We start from the raw sequence: 23,178 nt of genomic DNA on the forward strand, positions 1-23,178 counted from the left end.
GGGACCAGTCCCGCCTCCCCTAAAGTCTGAAGGACAGTAAACTGGCCCTTTGTTTAGAAAGTTTGAAGACCTCTGGTCCGGAATAATGTTGAAAATAAATAGTAAAATCACGGTGTTCACCTATGTTTACTGTTGTTCACGCAAAAAGCAGTGTCCAGATAACAGGATTGAGGCTGGGAGGTGACCAGGCTGAAAAGTCAGGTCTGTCAGACTGTACTGTCTGGTAGAGCTGTTTAAATATCAGCTTCCATGTATGTGATTTAATTGTATATTTAGCTATAGCCTGTAAAGTGGACAAATGCAGATGAAGTTTTTTGGCTATACCCAGTGGAAGTCATGGTTACATGGCACAGGTGACAAAAGGCCCTGGTAGTGGGGAAGTTTGCAAGCTTAGCCACCTCCTTAGCAATCGGTGCTCCACATACAGGAACCAATATCACAGTACAGGGTATCCCATGTAACTAGTCAGTGGTGTCACAGAAGCGGAGAGAGCGAGAGGCCTCAGGAGTGGAGAAGTTTGGGAACATGCCGGGAGATGATCTCTTGTGTCAGGGAGTGGGGTGACATGTCGTGCTGTGCTGGTGGAGTATGGTAAAGGCTCAGTGGTACCCACTCAGAATTACTGCATCCATTGGGAAAAGTTACAGAGGAGCCCAATATAAAGTGTGTGCCATAACAAAGAGAAATGTACAGAAATGTACAGGAATTGGGCAAGTATAGCATGTTTGCTACTAGAAGTGCTGCCTTAACGATGATTAAGTGGAGGCATTAGCGAGTGCTACTAGTGGTTCCCCAACTAGGCACATTGAGGCCTGTTTACATGCCGCAATTAGGCACATTAAGGCCCGTTTATAAGCTTACTTGACAGTGGTGGACAGATTACTTAAACAAAAAAATATTTTCAGAACTGATGCAGAAAACATTTTTGTGTAATTTGATGGTACTGGAGACTGCCATAGACTACAGAAATGCAAAAGGAGGTGGTCAAAGAATATGGGCATACTACAATAGTTGGCCAGAAGCCGCAGACCGGCGATAGAAGTTTTGGAAATTAAGGACATGCTCCAGGAGACCGTCATAGACTGGAAACCCTGTGCACATGACTGCTTGAGATTACTGCTTTTTACAGTCCCCTCACAGTTCTTCATTTGTGCTTCATACAGCTCCCTAAAAAATAACCTGTGCCAGATTTGACATTCCTATCACTGAGATCATAAACGATCAGAGGAAAAAAACATGAAAAAATATGAATCTTTAACTACTAGAAACCAGTCTACAGTATAGTTTATTCCTGCATTGCATTCAGTGAACACCTACAGTCATTGGTCTATTTAGGTTTTGTGCTGCCCTAGGCCTGACTAAACTCGTGAACCTCCTAATTAAATATGACCCACCCCTTCGTTTTATGGCCACACCCCTTCCTCTTTAGGCTCCACCTTTTCCTCTTAGATCACAACCTCCTCCTTTCTGTACATTAAAAGTGGGTACCAAGTGCCTACTTGTAAGCTCCTTGAGGGCAGGGACTGATGTGAATGTACAATGCAGGGCTCAACATTTCAAGTCCTGAGCCACTAGCCAGGCCTTAAGAGTTACTTGCCCCACCCAACCCCTACCCTGCTCTGCCCCTAAACATAAAGCATCTCATGAGATGACACTGTAAGACCCCTTTCACATGGAGTCGATCCGTTTTGATGGACACTGCTAGCTCAGCGGGGATCGCTCCATTGATCCCCGCTAAGCAGGCGGATGACAGGTCCGTCTCCACTCACTATGCTAAGAGGGACGCTGTGGGAAGTTCGGATGTCACCTTGTGTGGTAAAACATGGTGTCACCCCCCCCCCCCAGTCCCTAGGATCAGTAATGCATAATGGCTGACAGGCCCTCTTACCAGACCCAACAAAACAGCAGCAGTGATCCCTCCAGCTAGATATTCGCTCTGTGTTATGTAGCGCTCTCTCTGGTGGTGCTGGGTAGCGTGGTGCTCTCTGGTGGTGCTGGGCAGTGTGACGCTCTTTCTGGTGGTGCTGGGCAGCATGATGCTCTCTGGTGGTGCTAAGCAGTGCGGTGCTCTCTGGTTATGCTGGGCAGCGTGATGCTCTCTGGTGGTGCTAGGAGTCGGGGTGCTCTCTGGTGGTGCTGGGAGGCGTGATGCTCTCTTTGGTAGTGCTTTGCAGCGTGGCGCTCTCTCTGGTGGTGCTGGGCAGTGTGACGCTCTATGGTGGTGCTGGGCAGCATGGCGATCTCTCTGGTAGTGCTGGGCAGCGTGGCGCTCCTCTGGTAGTGCTTGGGCAGCATAACACTTTTTAGTGGTGCTGGGCAGGGGGGCGCTCTCTCTGGTAGTGCTGGGTAGCGTAGCACTCTCTGGTGGTGCTGGGCAGCGTAGCCCTCTCTGGTGGTGCTGGACAGCGTAGCGCTCTCTCTGGTGGTGCTGGGCAGCGTCACACTTTCTCTGGCCACCCCCAGCACAGTCCTCTTTCTTTTTCCTGTCTCCTGTAACTGGCTGCTACAATGTAGCACGTAATCCCTCAGCTTGTTCCCAGGATCTCTTTCTTCCACCAGCAGAGTGTATACTGGGGGACGTAGCCGGCTCACTCTGGAGAACAATGGGGCTGCCAATATTCTGGGACTACATGTCCCATGATGCTCCCCTAGTCTCTTTTGATTGGCCTCCGCTGTGGCCAATTGGGAGGGGAAAAAAACAGGCAGGAAGCTGGGTGGCGAATCTGAAAAGAGCACTTTCTCTTATCCTGCGCGACTGACAGGAAAAAGGGAGGGGGTAAAAGGAGGAAACCTTCTAACAGCCTGCAGCTCGCCTTTCCCCTGTCACAGTGCCACTGCTGAGTTCTCTTCAGCTAAGAAGCAGTGTGCTGTCACTGCTTCACTGATGGGGGTGAGGGGCTCCACAGCACCCGTCACTACAACTGCTTCCTGGATGGTGTCACCCCTCTGGCGGAGTGTCCCCCCCCCCACACACACACACCGCCATAGCAACACCACTGCCTGGGGGGTTCCCCACATCCTCCTCCTCTGGACACAGACAGACCTTGCTCCGGGGGGAAGTTGCAATGTGTAAGTATTCCGAGTGGAGAAGGGTAAGCAGATAAAATAGTTTCTTTCATTTTTTGAGCAGTGTGTTTACTAAACGGCAAAAGTCTTCAAAGATCAGATTACCGCAGACTGTTGGAGTTGCTTGCAAATATCAGGATTATATTTCAATTTTTTTTTTTTTTTTACAATAAGCCAAATGTTTTACAAATCTTTTCTGTACACTATCCTTTCTAGATTATACTGTATGCCTCATTTAAAGTCCCAATCCTAGTTTTCTTTATACTATCCTTTCTAGATTATAAGTGTCTTTCTTATATTCGATTTTTAGGCTGAATTCTGTGATCTAAACCTGGTGGCACACTCCAATGGAACATTCTCTGTGGATCTGGAGGTCATGAGAAATGGCATGAAGGTGATGAGGTGAGTCATATAATAGGACTACTTATACATGCCTTCCTTTTACTTTCACTTCATTTTGTTCACCAACAGAAGTAGGAGATGTTCTGTGTAATCTACAATTGTTTTTGTTTGGAGATTGCACAGGGCTACAGACTCTCTTGCCACCCCTATGAGACAGTGATAAGGTCTGATAAATTGTCACTCACACATCCAACATGGTGGGAGAAAGTCATTTGCTCCTCCATACCATATGGTATATTTTGTAGGTAAACAGGGCCAGGGCCTGACTGGGAATAAAAACCAGCCCTGGAAATTATTTCAAACCAGCCTGATAGCATTATTATACCAGCCCAACATCATAACGTCATTATTTTCTTGTTCATAAAAAGGAAAACCATGCATTTTAAAGCACATTTGAAGAGCGTATTATATATGATAAGACAGATATGAAATCACATAGGGCTAGATATATATGTATATATATATATATATATACACTGTGACGGTAGTAGAATGATATCCCCGTCAAACATTCCCTTCTTCCCATCAAAGAAAATCACCCAATATTCCACGAGGAGGAATATTCCTGGGATCGTCCAATAATCCACACATGAGCCAAGCTTACTGCTGGAACAAGAGACACTTTAATGGTACAACACCTAGCTTATATGTAGTTACAAACTGTTACAATGACAATCTCCGCCCCCCCCCTCACACGGTGGGGGCTCCCATACAGATTATAGGCAGACACTTTGGAGCCGACCCTGTAGACACATTTCTTAAGGGTAAACACAGGTCTTCTTCACACACACAATAGATCAATTACCCTTTAAAATAGAGAGCTGGCTGGGGGTGGGACATTAACATTTCAACAGTCTGTTAGGCAGAGGAATGAGTCACACATGAAATCACCTTTTACCTCTAACACACACAGCATTAAACTAGCAGGGAGAATTAAACTGAAGCATGTAGGCAAAAAGTCCTTCACATACACATACAGTACAGACCAAAAGTTTGGACACACCTATTCAATCAAAGAGTTTTCTTTATTTTCATGACTATGAAAATTGTAGATCCACACTGAAGGCATCAAAACTATGAATTAACACATGTGGAATTTTACATAACAAATAAGTGTGAAACACAACAAACAAAATATATTTCATATTCTAGGTTCTTCAAAGTAGCCACCTTTTGCAGCAGACACATCTCTAGAACTGTTAAGAGGAGACTGTGTGAATCAGACCTTCATGGTAGAATATCTGCTAGGAAACCACTGCTAAAGAAAGGCAACAAGCAGAAGAGACTTGTTTGGGCTAAAGAACACAAGGAATGGACATTAGAAATCTGTGCTTTGGTCTGATGAGTCCAAACTTGAGATCTTTGGTTCCAACCCCCGTGTCTTTGTGCGACACAGAAAAGGTGAACAGATGGACTCTACATGCCTGGTTCCCACCGTGAAGCATGGAGGAGGAGGTGTGATGGTGTGGAGGTGCTTTGCTGGTGACACTGTTGGGCATTGAAGGCATACTGAACCAGCATGGCTACCACAGCATCTTGCAGCGGCATGCTATTCCATCCGGTTTGCGTTTAGTTGGACCATCATTTATTTTTTAACAGGACAATGACCCCAAACACACCTCCAGGCTGTGTAAGGGCTATTTGACCAAGAAGGAGAGTGATGGGGTGCTGCACCAGGTGACTACCTCTTGAAGCTCATCAAGAGAATGCCAAGAGTGTGCGAAGCAGTAATCAAAGCAAAAGGTGGCTACTTTGAAGAACCTAGAATATGAAATATATTTTATTTATTTTTATCTTTAGTTTTGATGCCTTCAGTGTGAATCTACAATTTTCATAGTCATGAAAACAAAGAAAACTCTTTGAATGAGAAGGTGTGTCCAAACCTTTGGTCTGTACTGTATATATAAATAAAAATGTATATATATATATTATGTGACAGGAAGTCAGGTAAATCTGTGGGTGTTGTCACAGACGAGACCTACATTGCTGCCTTGTTTAGACAATACACCAATTGTTATTAGGCGTCGGCTGCAAAAGTGGCCAGAAAAGGTCTAAGGGCGTTGTAAAACTTCAGCTGTTCAGAATGAGGCAATTAAGGCCTCTATAAGTAATCCAGAGGATTAGCACTGAATTGCTGCATCCTGAGGCTTTCTGAGTGAAAGAGAGCAGTAGCTGAAAGTCTTCTGAGGAGGTGAGGAGAAAATTGATTTGTCTGTGTGATAAAAATCAAAAGACTATTGTTTTTCTGCTGTATGACCAGCAGTGTCTGCCCAGCACTAGGTTGTGCCAGACTTCATTAGATAGGTTCCTGTGTGGTGAAGATAGACTCCCCAAGTGGCCAGGGTTTATTTTATGTTTGATTTTGTTTATGCTGTTTTGGATGCTTGCACTTGTTTCCAGCAAGATGGAAGAATAAACCAAAATCTTTGTTTTCAACGGTCTTCGACTGCCTGTCTGTATAAATTCAGTGTGTAGTGAACCCATCCAAGGGGTCACACACCCCGCTACCGAGCTAACCCCTTACAATATATATATATATATATATATATATATATATATATATATATATATATATATACACTGCTCCAAAAAATTAAAGGAACACTTTGAAAACATATCAGATCTCAAAAAATCTCATGCTAGATATCTATACTTTTATGGACTGGGTAATGTGTTGGGAATGAAAGGATGGCACATCATTTGATGGAAATTAAAATTATCCATCTACAAAGGGCTGAATTCAAAGACACCCCGAAATTCAAAGTGAAAAAATTATGCAGCAAGCTAGTCCATTTTGCTGAAATTTCATTGCAACAACTCAAAATGGTCCTCAGCAGTTTGTATGGCCCCCCCCCAAGTGCTTGTATGCATGCCTGACAACATCAGGGCATGCTCCTAATGAGATGACGGATAGTGTCCTGGGGTATTTCCTCCCAGATCTGGACCAGAGCATCACTGAGCTCCTGAACAGACTGAGGTGCAACCGGGCAGCACCAGATGGACCGAGACATGTCCCAGAGGAGTTCTTTTGGATTTAGGTTAGGTGAGCGTGGGGGCCATTCAATGGTATCAGTTTCTTCATCCTCCAGGAACTGGCTGCATGCTCTCGCCACATGAGGCCGGGCATTGTCGTGCACCTGGAGGAACCCAGGACCCACTGTACCAGCGTAGGGTCTGACTAATAGCAGTCAGGGTGCCATTGTGTAGCCTGTAGAGGTCTGTGCACCCCTCCATGGATATGCCTCCCCAGACCATCACTGACCCATCACCAAACCAGTCATGCTGAATGATGTTACAGGCAGCATAAAGTTCTCCGCTGCTTCTCCAGACCCTTTCACGCCTGTCACATATGCTCAGGGTGAACCTGCTGTCTTCTGTGAAAAGCATGGGGCACCATTGGTGGACCTGCCAATTTTGGTGTTCAATAGAAAATGCCAATCGAGCTCCACAGTGTCCGGCAGTAAGCACAGAGCACACTAGAGGACGTCGGGCCCTCAGGCCACCCCCATGAAGTCTGTTTCTGATTGTTTGGTCAGAGACATTCACACCAGTGGCCTGCTGGAGGTCATTTTGTAGGGCTCTGGCAGTGCTCATCCTGTTCCTCCTTGCACAAAGGAGCAGATACATAGTTACATAGTTACATAGTTAGTCAGGTTGAAAAAAGACACAGGTCCATCCAGTTCAACCACAAAAAATAAAAAAACAAAATAAAAAACACAGTAAAATCCTATACACCCAACTCCATACCCACAGTTGATCCAGAGGAAGGCAAAAAACCCCAGCAGAGCATGATCCAATTTGCTACAGCAGGGGAAAAAATTATTTCCTGATCCCCCGAGAGGCAATCGGATTTACCCTGGATCAACTTTACCTACAAATCTTAGTACTCAGTTATATTCTGTACATTTAGGAAAAAATCCAGGCCTTTCTTAAAGCAATCTACTGAGCTGGCCAGAACCACCTCTGGAGGGAGTCTGTTCCACATTTTCACAGCTCTTACTGTGAAAAAACCTTTCCGTATTTGGAGGTGAAATCTCTTTTCCTCTAGACGTAAAGAGTGCCCCCTTGTCCTCAGTGTTGACCGTAAAGTGAATAACTCAACACCAAGTTCACTGTATGGACCTCTTATATATTTGTACATGTTGATCATATCCCCCCCTTATTCTCCTCTTCTCAAGAGTGAATAAATTCAGTTCCTCTAATCTTTCCTCATAGCTGAGCTCCTCCATGCCAGTCCTGCTGATGGGTTAAGGACCTTCTACGGCTCTGTCCAGCTCTCCTAGAGTAACTGCCTGTCTCCTGGAATCTCCTCCATGCTCTTGAGACTGTGCTGGGAGACACGGCAAACCTTCTGGCAATGACACATTCTGATTTGCCATCCTGGAGAAGTTGACAAACAAAAGTCACTGCCCCTACCTATGACTGGTCTATACAATAAGGAGCGCTGGAAAGGGCGCATATACATACAAATACATGGAATATCCAGGCTCAAACTTACCGACCAATCAGCAACCAACCAAATTCACCTGTCTAACAGTGTGCGTTAAAAACAGAGTGTGACGGTATCGGTATGATATCCCCGTCAACGTTCCCTTCTTCCCATAACGAAAATCACCCCAATATTCCACGAGGAGGGATATCCCTGGAATCGCCCAGAAAGCCACACATGAGACCAGCTTACTGCTTGAACAACACAGACTTTAATGTTATAACACACAGCTTATATGTCATTTCCAAAACTGTTACAATGACAAATCTCCGCCCCCCTCACACTGGGGCTTCCATACAGATTATAGGTAGACACGACGGGGCCGATGCTGAAACACATTTTCTTTAGACAATGACATCAATGACGCTGAGCACTAGCTGTACTGAATACATCAACCAGACCGCTCGACCCCGCATATAGAGAGATAATTACCACAATGAAGCAATCAGAATAATTAACACAAGCCACTTAAACCCAGCTCTCCTTCACACAACACAATAGATCAATTAACCTTTAGAAATAGTGAGGGGACATTAGCACATCAATAACCTGGCTAGCAGGGAGCAGAGGCAAATGTATCACAATGGCCCCCCTTTTGCTCCCTGCTCCGGCAAACCCGGTTGGACCTTCCCTGGTCCAGTAGGGTTGACGGGTTCAGAGCTATTAGTCAGAGGTTAACTCCGTTTGGCATGACTGACCTCCCTTGGCAACTGCTTCAGACTCAGGTATGTCACCGGGTCATCAGATCACACGCCGGTCAGTCCCCAAGTCTTTGTGCGATCTGCAAAGTCACCAGAAGTCAGTGTGAAGACAGCGAATGGGTCTGTGCGCCGCCGTCTAGGTGTCCCGCTATGGGAGGGGGCAGGTTATGGCTCTGAAGTGACAATCCCAGGAGATTCATAAAAAGAAAAAGTTATATTTGTTGTAGCACTGGTGCTCAGAGTCCGGGGGGGGGGGGGGAGAGAGGGGACTCAGAGCCCCATAAGGTCAGCCACCCCCTGCTCCCTCCGCAGCCGCCGGTTCTCCTCTTGGAGCTTCTCCAGCTCCATCTCCAGTTCATGGAGCCTGGGGGGGTCAGCCTGCTGTGACCTCAGGTGGTTGTTCTCCTCCTCCATGCGGCTTATGCACTCCTCCAGCTCTATGTACTCACGGATCAGCTCCTGCTTGCTCATGTCCTGCAGGCTCTCCACGTGGTCCTTCATCATCAGGAACTGGGTGGTGGTGTAAGGGGCCACCGGTGGGCCCTTGGCGAACATCTCGGCACGCATCTGGGACGCCCGCTGCGACTCCCTCTCCTCCAGTCGCTTCTTCTCCTCCCAGGTCAGCTTGTTATACGGCTTCCAGGACCTCTTCTTCTTGAAGGGTGGCCGGCGGTGCCTCTTTCTGCCCAGCTCCCTCCAGGGCCCCTCCGGCTCAGGGCTGTCGCCCATGACCAGCTGACAATGGTGTTCCCTGTTGTCCGTAATAACAGATTGTACCATGAGGGCTTCGTAAGGGGTGCCCAATGGTTCTTCCTGACCCAGCTCCTTTGGATCCCAAGCCGAGTCTACACAATGGGCTGCTGCTGGTGGGCGGTACCCAGGTTGAGACCAATTTGACCTGGTGTTGTCATTCATGGGGCAATTCTGCTTGAAGTGACCCCGCTGTTTGCACCGGAAGCAGCGTTGTTCGTTGCCCTCCTGGCGATGATAGCGAGGGCTAGATGTCACCGGTCTGTTAGGAGGTTGGTATCTAGCGGTTGGTGGGTGTGAGGGCACCGTTTGTGGTGGAGGTTGTTCCTGTGGTGTGACCTGGTTCATCTTGCGAGTATCTGCATATTCATCCGCCAACTTCGCGGCCTCTGGTAGAGTCATGGGCCTGCGATCTCTCACCCAATCCTTGACGTCCGTCTGGATGTGATTGTAAAATTGCTCCAGGAGCATTAGTTGCAAAATGTCCTCTGCGGTGGTGGCCTGGCTGCTGTTAGCCCAGTTAGAGGCCGACCGGGACAATTGGCATGCCCATTCCGCATAAGAGTCTTTCGTGGTTTTGCGTGAGTCCCTGAACTTCTGTCGGTGGGACTCTGGGGTTACTGCATAACGAGCCAGGAGCACTTCTTTAACCCGGGCGTAGCTATGGATATCCTGATCTGGCACGGTCCGGAAAGCATCAGAAGCTTTGCCTGACAGTTTGCCTGACAATATTGAAACCCACTCTCCTCTAGCTATTCGGTGCAGGTTACATTGTCGCTCAAAATCCGCCAGGAAGTTATCAATCTCACAGTCCTTTTCATCAAAAGCTTTAAAAGCGCTAAACGGAATCTTCCTTGCGTCTGCTGTGCTGTACTCACTGTTCGTAGAAGGTGCGGCTGCTTGTTGGACTGCTGCCAGTTTTAACTGTAGCTCTGCGTCCCTTATTTGTTTATCCTTCTGTAGTTCTGCGTCCCTTATTTGTTTATCCTTCTGTAGTTCTGCGTCCCTTATTTGTTTATCCTCCTGTAGCTCTGCGTCTCTTATTTGTTTATCCTTCTGTAGCTCTGCGTCTCTTATTTGTTTATCCTTCTGTAGCTCTGCGTTTACTAACATGTCCATCACTTTCAGTACCACATCTGGCGTTGGGTTCGGGCCGAACCACGCTAGCTTCTCTCTCATTAGCTTGTTGGCTGGCGATTCCTCCTCCTGAATCACTGGTGTCTCCATCTCTTGTACTGCTGGCGTTGCTGCAATCCCGTCCTCCTGGTCTAGCTCCATTGATTCTGCTATGATGACCCGCTTGGTTTTGTTGCTAGCAATCCTTCCACGAACTTCCAGTAGTTCTTCCAGTGTCTGCTTGGAATCCGGGTGTGAAGGGGAATAGAAGGGAAAAATCCCACTGCTACCAACCAATTGTGACGGTATCGGTATGATATCCCCGTCAACGTTCCCTTCTTCCCATAACGAAAATCACCCCAATATTCCACGAGGAGGGATATCCCTGGAATCGCCCAGAAAGCCACACATGAGACCAGCTTACTGCTTGAACAACACAGACTTTAATGTTATAACACACAGCTTATATGTCATTTCCAAAACTGTTACAATGACAAATCTCCGCCCCCCTCACACTGGGGCTTCCATACAGATTATAGGTAGACACGACGGGGCCGATGCTGAAACACATTTTCTTTAGACAATGACATCAATGACGCTGAGCACTAGCTGTACTGAATACATCAACCAGACCGCTCGACCCCGCATATAGAGAGATAATTACCACAATGAAGCAATCAGAATAATTAACACAAGCCACTTAAACCCAGCTCTCCTTCACACAACACAATAGATCAATTAACCTTTAGAAATAGTGAGGGGACATTAGCACATCAATAACCTGGCTAGCAGGGAGCAGAGGCAAATGTATCACACAGAGGTTTAGTTGCACGCATTTGCAAATGCATGTGTAAGCTGCAGGCCCCGTCAAGGCTCTCTGTATACTGCAGTCCAAACTATAACATTGCATTTTAAGTCTCCTCAGTAGGAGCACATGACTGCTGATGGATACATAAGTGGCAGGTGACTGGAGGTAGCCCAGCCCTCATTAAAGGGGCAGGAGCACACTAAACACCCAGCACATGGGAGCAAAGGTGTCAGTGCGCTGCCTGACCACAATGACATAAATACAACAAACAAAAGTCACTGCCCCTACCTATGACTGGTCTATACAATAATGAGCGCTGGAAAGGGCACATATACATACAAAAACATGGAATATCCAGGCTCAAACTTACCGACCAATCAGCAACCAACCAAATTCACCTGTCTAACAGTGTGCAATAAAAACAGAGGTTTAGTTGCACACATTTGCAAATGCATGTGTAAGCTGCAGGCCCTGTCAAGGCTCTCTGTATACTGCAGTCCAAACTATAACATTGCATTTTAAGTCTCCTCAGTAGGAGCACATGACTGCTGATGGATACATAAGTGGCAGGTGACTGGAGGTAGCCCAGCCCTCATTAAAGGGGCAGGAGCACACTAAACACCCAGCACATGGGAGCAAAGGTGTCAGTGCGCTGCCTGACCACAATGACATAAATACAACAAACAAAAGTCACTGCCCCTACCTATGACTGGTCTATACAATAATGAGCGCTGGAAAGGGCGCATATACATACAAAAACATGGAATATCCAGGCTCAAACTTACCGACCAATCAGCAACCAACCAAATTCACCTGTCTAACAGTGTGCAATAAAAACAGAGGTTTAGTTGCACACATTTGCAAATGCATGTGTAAGCTGCAGGCCCTGTCAAGGCTCTCTGTATACTGCAGTCCTAACTATAACATTGCATTTTAAGTCTCCTCAGTAGGAGCACATGACTGCTGATGGATAGATAAGGGGCAGGTGACTGGAGGTAGCCCAACCCTCATTAAAGGGGCAGGAGCACACTAAACACCCAGCACATGGAAGCAAAGGTGCCAGTGCGCTGCCTGACCACAATTACATAAATACAACAAACAAAAGTTACTGCCCCTACCTATGAATGGTCTATACAATAAGGAGCGCTGAAAAGGGCAGTTGTTGGACTGCCTGTACAACCTTTATAGGGTCCAAGTATCGCCTTGTGCTACCAGTAGTGACACTGACCCTAGCCAAATGCAAAACTAGTGAAAAACAGAAAAGATGAGTAGGGAAAAAAAAATACAGACCTGAAAAACCATTCCTGTTTTGGAGGTCATCTCATTGTTGCCCATCTAGTGCATCTGTTGTTAATTTCAATTGACAGCAAAGCAGCTGAAACTGATTAACAACCCCCTCTGTATACCCCCCCCCCCCCCCTCTGCTACTTAACTTACCAGATCAATATCCCAGGAGTTCTGATTCAAAGGTGTTTATTTTTTTTTTTTGAGACTACCTTCCACAGAAAGAAGACACTAAGGTAAGGGGGGAAACCTTTATATCGGTGCCCCCTTAAATTATTGTATTTACTCCCCCTTACATCGATGACTCCCCCTCAGACTGGCCTGACGGCACTGTCACTGACCTCCTCTTAGGTGCACCTTGCAGGGATCATTCAGTTGGCTCCAGCTTGGTGATTCTGGTTTTCCTCACCACAGTCCAAACATGTCTGACTTTTCCCATGACCCCCATCCCGCTGGTACTTCCATTCTTGACTCCTCAAGACTCCCTCAGAGACTGCAGACATGATATAAGACAAGAGATGGTCAGAGGTTGCGAACATCATACAAGAGATGGTTAGAGGCTGTGGGCATATTACAGGAGATATCAAGATGTCAGAACCATCATTGCAGCCTTACTGTGCCAAACAATGTAGCCTCACCAGTCAGTGTGTGCATTACGCACAGCGGGCATCTCCTGCTCACGCTGTGTCACAGAGCTCAGTGTTAAATGTTCGGCCGCACTATGACAAAAATCCCACCCTTCTGCTGTACCAGCTCGTGTGATAGACAGAACATTGCATCTATACCACAAGCTTGTCTAGGAGGAGGGCGGGACTTTTGTCATAGCTCGGCCGAACATTTAACACTGAGCTCTGTGACACAGCGGTCTCCCGCTGTGTGTTATAAGTAGGCAGGAGGAGTGCTGCAGCCACAGCAAAGATTAAAGCGGCCCCAGGGCAGGCAGCCTACCGGGAAATGTATCCCAGTAGACCAGTCCTGCCCTGAACAGGGCAGAGGGGAACCAAGGTGTAGGGGTTCAGGCAATCGAATGAACATGTTCCCTTGTTTTTCTTTTACAAAGAATGTGTTTACCTTAAACATGACTAGTCACTCGTTAATCATCCCCTAGTAGTTTATAAACAGCCTGATCATCAAAAATAACCCTTTCCAATTACATCTGTGTTTTTTTTGTTTTGTTTTTTCACCCTGCGAGGCCTTAGTCAATGCTACACCAAATGACCCTGATAATGCTCTCTTTCATGCATTCTATTAAATTCAAATAAACCTTGCGCTTAGAAAAAAGGTGTAAATATATAAAGTAGACTGCGGCACTTGCAATGTCAGAATAAAGACAAAATGTAAATGGTAATATAATACAAGACTGTCTCCCAACACACAAATGAAGGTGATAAAAAATAAGTGAAAACTGAACAATTATAAAAATGGTGAATGAATGGGTGCAAATATGATCAAAATGCCATCAGAAAAAAAAAAAACATATAAGTGTTGGTGAGACACTTAATAAAGTCCAAAACAATGTGATATTGTAGTCCACACGTGTAGTGAATAAAACATAACCTCTTACCAGAAATCCATGATCTCTAAATAATAGGAGATCAAATGCAGCACTGAACAAGCCAAACTCCTCACAGAAAACCAATACGATCACGCCAGCAATCCGTCCTGGACCAGATATGGTCATCCAGCCTCCATACATGGGTGTCAAGGTACACAATTACATTTGGCTGTATTCCTCACTCCAGCAGTGTAATGCAAGATCAACCCCAGATGATGCCTGTTACGGGGAAACGCGCCGGGTAACACAGGAGCTTTGACATCACTACGTTTTTGATTGCTGGATTCATATGCCTCTCTGTTCAATTTTAACTTCTATCTTGTAAGTGTAATATTTTTATGAATAAACAAACCATCTCCTTCTACTGCATGATTTTTCTCTTTTCCGACTTATGAACCCTTATTACACTGCTGGTGTGAGGAATACAGACGAATGTAAATGTGTACCTTGACACCCATATATGGAGGCAGGAGGACCATATCTAACACACCTGGTCCGGAACGGATTGCTGGCGTGATCGTATCGGTCTCCTGTCATGAGTTTGGCTTGTTCAGTGCTGCATTTGATCTCTTATTATTTAGAGCTCATGGATTTAATGCATTCTATGCCTGGTTGGTTTCTAAACAACTAATCTGTTTATGTCCTTGGTGCTTTTCTCCGATTACATGAAATAAAATCAAGTGCTGATCAACTCAAATCTCTACATCAAGATAATATGAATCGTAATTTGTTTTAATCCTGTTAATTCTTGAGGTGTTTAAATTACAGCAGTCTCCTGGGATGATTGCCAGCTATTGCTATGTTTATTGACATCAGGAGATAAATAAAAGACATTTTACGCTGTGCTAGAAATAAATTATGCTGACGATGAGATATAAAAACTGGAGTGAAAGAAAGAGGCAAGAGCAATTAGTCAGATTTTATTGTGCAGGTATGGCAGTAAAATAAAGGTTTGGATTGCCTAGCATTGGGTAGACACACACTGATTTAGTTACTTAGTTAATTGGGTTGTTTGCATTCACCCACATTCTACTCCAAATTAGTCCTATCCACTGCTATTTGCACAGCATCTGAATGGCTCTCCTTTTACTAGGAAAGCCAGCACTGTAACATATTTATTTTAAATTTAATTTTTATTAGAAAATTTTTCCATGGGTACAATACAGTAAAGCACTTGTGTTATGGTTTTCACACACGCGAAAACACAAGGTCAGGCAGCCAGCAACCTTAAAAAAGTTGGTCATTATAGATATGGCCAAAAATAATGGACCTAACAATAGAAAAGGAAAATAATAGTTCTGACAGAATACCAATGAGTTAACAGTCCATGTGATGTGATGATCTCCAAAATATCTAGATAATGAAAGCATGCAGCTATGAGGTGTTGGCCTAATGGGCAAAAGCCTAGATTCCAGCTCTCACAGCATTTTTCAAAGAGTTATTGTAGTCTGAGGAAAACCTAACATAAAAAGGATGAGATTATTGGAAAAATGAAATATTTTAAACTAGAGCAATCGGGGAAAATATGTAGAGAAAGAGAGGAAAGAAAGAAGTTAATAAGGGGATATGGGAAAGAGCGAGGTGTTTTTTGTTTTTGTTTCAATATATTTTATTGAAAAGATAGATAATAATACAGAAAGTATAACGTAGTGACAATAGAACATGAAATGCAAGGTCGCGGACACAGCCGCTATATAACGGGAGACATATAAACAGTAAGCAGTAGAAACTTTCGTAATAACATATGAAGTCCATATTTCAGAATGAATGCCCACGTGTTAAGTAACGTGTCATAGGCCGAGTGAAACAGGAGGGGACGACTTTGAGGTCGTCCGATTACCAAGTTATGCCAGAGTAAAATCAGAAACAATGTAGAGAACTCGTCTAATAATGTAGAAGGGGGATGCATATCTAGTAGAAGGGTGGGGAGCTAACGAATCGTGTATGGGAGGGGTCAGAAGGGGGTGAAGGTGTAATAGTTCAAAAGAGAGCCTTAGAGGGAGTGTTATGTGCAGTCTTGTACAGATACGGGGGTTGACGTGGGAAGGGGGGGAGGAGGGGGTAATCCAGAGGGGGGGATAATAGTCAGAAGTGGGAAATCCCTGGGTTCCCACCACAGCTCTCGGAAGTCTGTTAAGATACCGCCGTCTTATACTCAGCCGTAAAGTGTGTCATGCGCCTGGTGAATTAGGTTCTCCATGTCTGCAATTTGATGTATACGTCTGAACCATTCAGCTGTAGTCGGTGGCTCCGGGGATCTCCATTTTGCGGGGATACAGAGCTTTGCTGCGTTGATCATGTGCATAGCTAGGGAACGTGCATAGATCTTCTGGGGTATGTTGGAGTGGTGAAGTAGAAACTGCGCTGGTGAGAAGTCCATGGTATAGGTTGATACATGATTTGTGAACCTCAGTCCAAAACGATTGCAATTTAGAGCATGACCACCAAATGTGTAGTAGCGAGCCCATCTCAGCTCCACATCTCCAACATAGTGGGGAGACAGAGGGGCAGATGGTGTGTAGCCTTAGGGGGGTCCTATACCATCTTGAAAATATTTTAAAAGCGTTTTCCTGTGTGTGTACATTCACTGTCCCCTTATGTATGCAAGAGTATATGGCCTCCCAGTTCTGGTCTGTTAGGTCTATGGAGAGATCTGTTTCCCATTTTCGGCTGGCCCAGTTATCTTTCGGTCTGCAGTCTGGGAATAGTAACTTATACGTAGAGGAAATTAGGTGGTTCAGAGGTTTAGAATCCGCAAATAACATCTCAAAGGGGGTGAGTTGGCGGGACCATGCCGGCTTTGGGCGAGGTTTGTCAAAAAAGTGTCTGATTTGGACGTACGTCCAAAACGGGAACGATCTGTTCCCCATTTTAGATTTTAAATTTTTGTAAGAGAGTAGACGATCGTTTTCAAAGAAGTGATCCGCACGCATGTGAGTATGAGGCCAAGCATCAGACAGAAAGTAGGAAGAGAGACCTGGGGCAAAGTCTGGGTTGTGTTTAAGTGGGGTCATTGGGCCTAGTATGGAGGAGACTTGATACGTAGAGCAAGTCGTTCTAAAAGTTGTTAATGTTGGGAGGATAAGAGGGTGAGCTTTACATGAGGGGGGGATAAGGGTCCGCGTGATCCATGGGGTTTGGGCAAGTGGGTCGCACCAAAGCTTTAGAGTTGTGGTGGACATTCCAATCAATAATTCTAGATAGGTGGCAGGCTTGATGATTTTTGTGGAGATCCGGGAGGCCTATGCCTCCTTTCAACTTGGGGACGGTGAGTTTGGCATAGCTTATCTGAGGTCGGAGTCCACCCCAAATAAAATCCGTACATGCCCTTCGGTACGTTGAAAAGAAGGCCGGTGGGAGTTTGATCGGGACTGTTTGAAACAGGTAAAGAAGTCTGGGCAATACGTTCATTTTGATAGCAGCTACCCTACCGAACCACGAGAATAGTCCTGTAGACCAGCCCTAGAGATCTTTCTGAATGTGTTGTATCAGTGGGAGGTAGTTAGCGGAGTATAGGTTTGATAGGGAGGAGGGGAGTTGAATTCCCAGATAGATAAGTGAGTTCCATTTGAACGGAAAATTAGCCTGGCATTGTGTACAATCGTCAGGGGGGAGAGTGACATTGAGGGCGTTGGATTTTGAAAAATGTTTTTGCAAATTAGTTAAATAATTTAAAGTTTTAAGATCCGCGAGCAGATTCGGTAAAGTCGTGATAGGCTCCGTCAGGAAGAGTAAAATGTCGTCGGCGAAGGCCGCCACTTTATAATTGCGTTGGTCGATGTCTATTCCCTTGATATTTGGGTTGGCTCGGAGGCATCGTAAGAGTGGTTCAAGCGTTAGGACAAAGATGAGTGGGGAAAGAGGGCAGCCCTGACGAGTACCATCGGAGATAGAGAAGGCATCCGATAGGTGGCCGTTAACTCGTACTCTAGCTGTGGGGTTGGCGTAGAGTGGGAGAATAAAGTGAAGCATGCGCTGGGGGAGACCTAAGAAAGTCAGCGTCTCGGCCATGTAATCCCAGGCCACTCTATCGAATGCCTTCTCTGCGTCAAGGGAAAGTAGGAATCCGCGTTGTCGAGTCGATGTAAGCCAATGGTGAACGGAGATAGCTTTGAGGGTGTTATCCCTAGCTTTCCTGCCAGAGATAAAGCCATCCTGGTCTAGGTCTATTAGTCGGGGCGACAGGGGGAGGAGTCGGTTCGCAAGCATTTTAGCATACCACTTGAGGTCCACATTTAACAAGGAGATGGGTCTATAATTTGTGACCATGGCGGGATCCTTACGCGGTTTCGGTATTACTTTTTTATGAGCCGCAAGCAGGTCTCGGGGGGGTCTCGGGGGGGAGGGGGGCACTAGGGGAGGCGAAGGAATTGAAAAACGGGACGAGAAGGTGAGAGTAAGACCTTTAGTATCCGACCGTCAGTCCACCAGGGCCTGGGCTCCCTGGTTTCATTTGTTTCAGCGCGGTCATTGCTTCAGCGTCATTCAGGGGGGAGTCTAGGTCCTTAGCTAAAGAGTCCGAAATGGGCGTGGGGCAGTATTGGGTCAGGAAGTCCGATATGGCTTTTTTCCTGGAAGGCGAGTCTAAGGGTGAATCTGTGGGGTGGAGGTTGTATAATTTTGAGTAATACGCCACAAATTGTTTAGCTATGTCAGGGGATGAGGAAATTTTTTGGCCCTTTGAGTCAGTTAAGGAATGATCCGTCGTGGAAGCTTTCTTGGCCTGTAAGGCTCTGGCCAATAGTCGCCCCGCTTTATTACCAAACTCGTAGAAGACTCTGTGGGAGAGGACATATTTACATTTAATTTGTTTGCCTAGTAATTCTAACAGTTTTGTTCTAGCAAGCTGTAGGGATTGGAGAATGGTCAAGGCCTGGGAGCATTTGTGCGCCCTTTCTAGCCGGTGTATTCGGCCGGTGAGCTCCGAGAAGCACCTACGTTGTTCACCCTTCCGTTTAGCTGCTGCAACCATCAAAACCCCCCGGATTACACATTTGTGGGCCTCCCAGGTGATAAGGGAGGAGGTGTCAGCTGAGTTATTTTCATCAAAGTATTGTTTGATGCGGAGCTCGATGTCTGCCGCAATCAAAGGATCAGTGAGCAGAGAGGGGTCATAGCCTCCAAGAGTGTGAGGGGGGTCGCTGTTCAGGGAGCGCCAGCGTCATTGAGATAGGGTGGTGGTCGGAGAGAAACATGGGGTCAATGAAGGTGTGGTGTAAAACCGGGAGATCACTTTGTGTTAAGAAGAAGTAGTCAATCCTGGAGTACTTGTTATGTGAGGCAGAGAAAAAAGTGAAGTCCTTGCCAGTGGGATTCAGGGTACGCCAAGTGTCATGAAGCAGTAGTGTCTGGAGTTGAGTTTTAAGGAATCTGAGAGCGGCGTACGTAAGAGATGTTGTGCCCGTGGATGTATCATGTAGCGGGTCAAGGGGGATGTTGAAGTCGCCCCCTAGAATAAGCATGCCTTCTTGGAAGGCAGAAAGAGTAGAAGTGATATTGCGAAAGAAAGAGACCTGGTGAGAATTTGGTGCATAGATGTTAGCTAAGGTAATCTTGCGACCCAGAAGTGACCCCTTAAGGAAGAGATAACGACCCTCTTCATCAATCAGTATAAGTTGAAGAGGGCAGTTTTTTGCTAAAAGTATTGAGACTCCTTTGGATTTGGAGGTTGGGGTGGTGGCATGAAATGCCGTATGATAGTAGTAATTTTGCAGCTTAGGCGTTGCATCAGTGCGAAAGTGCGTCTCTTGTACAAAGATTATATCCACTTTCTTGCGGTGCATAAAATGGAGAAGCTGTGAGCGCCGTTCAGGGACATTTAGGCCTTTTGCGTTGATGGAGATTATTTTGATGGGATATTTGTCGCCAGTGGCATGGGCCGGAGCCATCTGTGCAGAAGAGATAGGTCCCTAGAGCACAAGAAGGGAAAGTTTCGAGAGCTGTGGTGGGTCTGAGAGTGGGGGCGGAGTTGTGGGAATAAAGCAGTAGTAGGGGAATACGATGTACGTGTGAAAGGCTGGGGGTGATGGAAGTATAGTAAGGTGGGGTAAGGGGGGAGAGAGGGTAGTATCTTACGTGAGGTAGGGGATGATGGCAGTGAGGTGAGAAGTATTCCGGAGACAGGTGAGGAGCCCCTCACCGGTCCAGGTATGTTGTTCTCCGCTTACACGGAGTTACTGGAGACTGTCAGTGGCGAAAGAAATACTATACAGCTCGTAAAAGAAGACTAAGAAGAGGACCACTGTGTGGGAGGTGGTGTTTCGTGAAAGAAGGAAAGAGTGAGAAAGGCTGACAGACCATCAGCCACACCTAAATAAACAAGGAAACTGGTAGCATGTGGAGACAGAAGAGCCAAATGAAATGAGGGGTCGAGCAGCCAAGGGGTAGGTCATGGTGATAGGAGTATGTGGTAGGAGTGTTCCTGAGCGATTGCCCATTGATAGTGTACTATTTGGCCCTCTGCAGGGGGGACTGTTCTGAGATGTAAGCCCCCTTCGCGTAATCTCCTGCCGGGCGCAGCGTATCTAAGATACACTACGCCGCCGTAACTTTTTTTTTTTTTTGGAATCCTCAAAGAATTTGCGCCGTAAGTTACGGCGGCGTAGTGTATCTTTGGTGGCGTAAGGGCGCGGAATTCAAATGGATGTAATGGGGGCGTGTTTTATGTTAATACGCCGTGACCCAATGTAAACAACGTTTTTTTTTTAACTGCGCATGCGCCGTTCGTGGGGGTTTTTCCAGTGTGCATGCTCGAAATTAACCTGGAACAAGCCAATGCTTCCGACGGTGACGTCATTCTACGCAAATCCCTATTCGCGAACGACTTACGCAAACGACGTAAAAATTTAACATTTCTACGCGGGAATGACGGCCATACTTAACATTGAGTACTCCTCATAACAGCAGCTTTAACTATACGCCGGAAAAAGCCGAACGCAAACTACGTAAAAAAATGCGCCGGCCGGACGGACGTTTCCTGGATTGCCGTAAATAGCTAATTTGCATACTCGACGCGGAATTCGACGGAAACGCCACCTAGCGGCTGCCGAAAAATTGCAGCTTAGATCCAACGGCGTACTAAGACGTACGCCTGTCGGATCTAGCCGAGATGCCGTCGTATCTTGTTTTGTGGATACAAAACAAAGATACGACGCACAAAATTTGAAATTACGCGGCGTATCAAGAGATACGCCGGCGTAATACCTTTGTGGATCTGCCCCACGGACTATAGCAATGCGTTTGTTAGAAGTGCACCTTTTAGAACATCTTCATTTTCAGGAAGGACAGATAATATAGCTGTGTAAGACATATTCATGTTCTAGAACAGATCACAGCCAGGCATGTCCCTTGGAATAAACTCAACCGTATGTTTTCAGCCTGAACCCAGCATGCATTATTGCTTTCCAGGTTTAGCAAGCAAGTGCCATGTATACATATCATTATCATAATATTCACATGATAAAAACACATTTGAATGAAGGAATGCCAACATAATTTGGCTCTGCATGTTGCTGAATTATGTTGAATGCTCTAATAATGGCTCATATGGATGTCAGTGTTGCTGCTTTATTGTGTTGGTGGCTCACTGTGCCTCCCTATGGAGAATTTATAGTACTACAATAATGTAACTGCTCATTTATGACTCCATGGTGGTGCAGGGCATAGAATATGTTTAATGAGCAAATTGCTTTAATAATATATAATGTGTGTGTCTGGACTGTATGACCCTTAGCTTGCCAAAGATTTCAAAACAAGCTCAGCCTCATTTAAATCTTCACATTGCCATTAGAAGTCAAACAGATTTGAACCTGTCATGCCAAACGGCTGGTAAAAATAAAAATTTCAATGTAATTGGTTTGGTAGTTTTTCAGTAATACTATACTGCTGAAATCAGTATTATATATATATATATATAAAAAGATTTGGGGCTTTCTTTAACCACTTCATCCCCGGGAAGGATTTGACCTCTTAATGACCAGGCCATTTTATGCGATACAGCACTGCGTCCCTATAACTTACAATTGCACGATCAGGTGACGTTGTACCCAAACAAAATTTACATCCCTTATTCCCCACAAGTAGAGTGTTCTTTTGGTGGTATTTGCTCATGTCTGTAGGTTTATATTTTTTGAGCTATAAACAAAAAAAAGAGCCACAATTTTAAAATAAAAAAAAAAACATATTTTATACTTTTTGCTATAATAAATATCCAAAAAACATTTTAAAAAACAAATTTCTTCATCAGTTTAGGCCAATATGTTTTGTTTTGACAGATCCAAGTATTTTTGCTTAGGTGCTATTAGTAATCCTCCACCATGCATTCAAACACAATATCTTCACCCGAAGTGCTCAGATATAAATTGCGCTTACCACAGATATTTGACTTCTTTAGTGAAAAAGAAAGTCAAATATGGCGTTCACAGGATTGTGCCTGCACACATGCTTGATTGACTGGAAATTTTCAAAGCCTCACTCCCGGAGATCAGGTAAGATATAGGGACGAATAAAGAAAAGCCCATAGCATAATACTGCTTTTATTCGTAAAAAATAGATATAAAAAATGCCAAATGGCTCCTTACATTAAAATGTGCCTCCCGGCACTGGGGCTGCAGGCGTATAATCAAATGCTGTGCGGTGTCGCTACGCTGTAGCCTCGATGGCGGCGTGCGTTCCACCGACTCCTGCTGGTTCCTCAAGCACCGGAGATGGCGTGGACAGACACGTGACCAGGTACCGCCGCCGACGTATGTTTCGTTGGTTTACGAGACGTAAACCAACGAAACGTACATCGGCAGCTGTACCTGGTAAAAAATGGTGGTTCACCCTCAGTAACAACATTATAGCATTAAATTAAGCATAGTAGCGCGAGCTACAGTATGCCTTTATTTATTTTTTTTGCCCCGTACTCACTGCTTAATCCTATAGTGAAGATTCCGACTCCCCGCGGGGAATGGGCGTTCCTATCCAGAGGGAAGGTGATTGACGGCCGGTTATGGCACGTCCCGCT

At 45.6% G+C, this 23,178-nt stretch overlaps 1 protein-coding gene across 4 annotated transcripts in view; it reads left to right on the top strand.

Annotated features, from left to right (window-relative positions):
- SYN1 (synapsin I) overlaps positions 1-23,178 on the top strand; it is a 185,343-nt gene that overhangs the window by 53,085 nt on the left and 109,080 nt on the right. For all 4 annotated transcript variants that reach the window (XM_040324370.1, XM_040324372.1, XM_040324371.1 and 1 more), the window contains exon 3: positions 3,377-3,468. In XM_040324370.1, coding sequence (XP_040180304.1) covers positions 3,377-3,468 — 92 coding nt within the window. The remainder of the gene's footprint in view (positions 1-3,376; positions 3,469-23,178) is intronic.

This window comes from Rana temporaria, chromosome 9, assembly GCF_905171775.1.
Source record: "Rana temporaria chromosome 9, aRanTem1.1, whole genome shotgun sequence".
Classification (NCBI taxonomy): domain Eukaryota; kingdom Metazoa; phylum Chordata; class Amphibia; order Anura; family Ranidae; genus Rana; species Rana temporaria.